This window comes from Echinops telfairi, unplaced genomic scaffold (genome assembly GCF_000313985.2).
Source record: "Echinops telfairi isolate 266 unplaced genomic scaffold, ASM31398v2 ScPeMD7_7457;HRSCAF=8495, whole genome shotgun sequence".
Lineage (NCBI taxonomy): Eukaryota > Metazoa > Chordata > Mammalia > Afrosoricida > Tenrecidae > Echinops > Echinops telfairi.
The window spans coordinates 27,887,385-27,890,244 of NW_022111357.1; the positions used below are offsets into that span (position 1 = coordinate 27,887,385).

Here is a 2,860-nt window from a genome sequence, read left to right on the forward strand (position 1 = left end):
GGAGTAGAAAGCCTCAACTTTCTCCCATAGGGAGGCTGGTGGGTTCAAACTGCTGACCTTGCGGTAAGCAGCCCAACCACTATGCCACCAGGGCTCCAACACGGCTTGTCAAAATGCTGCCTCCACCAAGGCTCTCTGCCTTCCAGGCCTGAGCAGGGCTATCGCTGGAGCTTGACCTGCCAGAGCCCAGGGTGCAAAGGGGGCGATGGAGGCGCCCAAGGAAGCCACACATCAGGGCACCAGCCTGAACCAAAGGCCGGTCTCCTGGGAATGGCCTGAGTGGCCGTGATTCACCTATGGAGGTCATGCATGGGACCCGAGGGGTCTCAGTGGCCCCCTAGTCCCCCTCCCTCACCCAGCCCCATCCTCACCACTGCTCCGAGGGTAGGCGGCGAGGGTCCCGTCCTGCAGGCCAGCAAACAGGTGGAAGGGGCTGTGCCGCAGACAGAGCACGGGCTGCAGGCCTGGGCTCCTGCAGGTCGCCAGGCATTGCGTCCCTGTGTCCACACTGCCGTACACCAGGATGCTGCGGAGAGAGGCCCAAGGAGACCATGGCTCACTCTGAGCGCCTGCTTGCTCCCCCACACGCCTTTCTGGTAGCAGAGGGAGCACCCCCAACTCAGCCAGGCCTCCTTACAGGACGACCTGCCATTGCTGCCTGCTGGGGGCTCGGCGTCTGTGGTGGGCTCTGGAAGGGGACCTGGCAGGTCGCAGAGGCACTTGGGGACAGTATAAGAGAAAGCTGTTCTCTGGACTTTCCATGAAGGCACACCTCCTTCTAGCAGACTGCCGTCGGGCTGGAGACAGCAGTGCCCACCTCCCAGGGCTGGAGTCTGGCATCGGCCGGCACCCTGGACCAGCACCCAGTGCAGACTAAGGCCTGTCCACAGTAGCCCAGAGGTGGAAGTGCCCAGCTGTCCATGTGCAGAAGTGGGGCTGCAGGCAACGGGCATTGCCACACAGCGGGTCTCACGTGGCTGTGACAGGGGCTGGGCGAAGGGAGCCAGGGCGGCCCTGGGGTCTCTGACAGGCAACGTCAACGGGAGCAGGCAAACCCTGGGAGGCAGAAGGGGGCTGGGGTATAGCCTGGGGAGGGACCGCTGAGGGGCACCGGCTTTCTTGGTTGGGTGATGGAATGTTCTAGAATCCAGGTTTCTGGTGGTGGCATAGCACTGGGAATGTACTGGAAACAGGAGTCACACATGGGAAACGGCTAGTGTGGGGAATCGTGTCCCAAATGTTAGGGCAACCTTTCCAAAGCCTTCACCAGGCCCCTCCCGGCTCCAGCTGCACGGGCGGGGCAGGGCGTCAGGTGAGCTTTCTGCTCTGGCCTTAGGCCCCTGGCATGGGTGGACAATAGGGGGTGGCTGCCCCTTCCCTTTGGAAGCATCCCTCTGCCCCCAGCTGTGCTCCCCTCTCCGGTGGGGTGGGGGTAGGGGGAGAGGTGTAACTTGCAGGGAAGTGTAACTCGAGAGGCCACACGCTCTGCAGAGTGTCCGGGTCCAAGGTCTTCATCAATCTTTATCTTCGCCGCCCCAATTAGCCGGGGATGAATATTCATCCTCCACTTACACCCACGGACGGCTATTGATCCGGGCAGGCTCCAGCGCTGGCGGGCCCCTCACTACAGTCTTTCTGCTGACTCGCCAGCTTCAGGTGTCTTACAGTGGGGAGAACAACCCTCCCCCCAGCCACTCCCCGCCTCCCACCAGCAGCACCTCCCCAGGCCAGAAAGGGGCCCCCGTGGGGAAGTACTGCTCAGCCGGGGTGCTGGTGACTCTCCCAGGTGGGACCTAGAGGCTCCAGGGGCTGGAATCTGCCAGTACCCGGGCACAGTCAGGTCAGAGTTGCAATTCCAACCCTGGCCCAGAGGACACCAAGGCAGTGACTCCCCTCCACACTCGCAGCTCGGGGAGGGAGCCTCGAGCTGGACCTCCTGTGACTCTGGGTCACATCCTGGGCACCCCCAGCCCCATCTTGCTGCGACAGCAACCACAGCAAGGAATGTGGGTGGGAGACAAGGAGTCAGGGAAGCTAGAGAGACCCCCCACCTCTGCCCCAAGCACTGCCCTGGACGTGGCCCTCGCAGCCCCTCTGAGCTCTCACCTGCCATCCTGGAGCCCGAGGCAGATGGTTGGGTGCACTGCGGCCGAGGGGTCAGCCGCCGGCCGGCTCTGGTCTCTGCCCTCGCCCGCCGCCTCCTCCTCCTCTGGTTCCGGGATGTACTCCATGCAGAGCACAGGGGCCGCCAGGGGGAAGGACTTTACGGTGCGGGGCGAGGGCCGGTTCAGGGAGAAGATCTCCACCTGGCCCCCTGCACCCTCCTGCCCGCCGCCAACCTGGGAGTAGAGGCCCAGAGAGGTCAGAGCAGATGGGACCCCAGGGAGGACTCTACCCCAAATGTCTGCCTGTTTCTGGGGTTAGGTATTAGGTATGGCCTCTCTCCTGCCTCCCCGCATTTCTCACCCCCACATTCAGTCTCCTGCTGCCATGACAACAAGTCAGCTTCAGACCCACAGGAAAGCAGCAGGGGGCTTCCACTTCCTGGTCTCGGGGCACAATGTAACCAATAAGGAGTGACCCTCTGCACTGCCCCCTCACAGGGCCCTGATCTGTCCTGTTCACTGTTCGCCCCATATCTAACACGTGACAGTCACTTAGTATATCGTTGCTGAATAGCTGGATAGATGGACGGATGGACAGATGTGTGGACACAAAGGAGGAGAAAGTGGGGGGAAAGAAAAGCAAGGTGGATGAGTAGATGAAGGAGGCAAGGATGGATAGAAAGATAAGTGGATGGATGGATGGATGGATGGATGGATGGATGGATGGATGGATGGATGGGTGGATGATGGGTGGA

General features: G+C 61.7%; 1 protein-coding gene across 1 annotated transcript in view; it reads right to left on the reverse strand.

The window, feature by feature from the left end:
- ARHGEF10L (Rho guanine nucleotide exchange factor 10 like) overlaps window positions 1-2,860 on the reverse strand; it is a 160,968-nt gene that overhangs the window by 30,992 nt on the left and 127,116 nt on the right. Inside the window, exons 23-24 of the mRNA XM_045298944.1 lie at window positions 2,107-2,339; window positions 372-526 (exon numbers count right to left, since the gene is read on the reverse strand). Coding sequence (XP_045154879.1) covers window positions 372-526; window positions 2,107-2,339 — 388 coding nt within the window. The remainder of the gene's footprint in view (window positions 1-371; window positions 527-2,106; window positions 2,340-2,860) is intronic.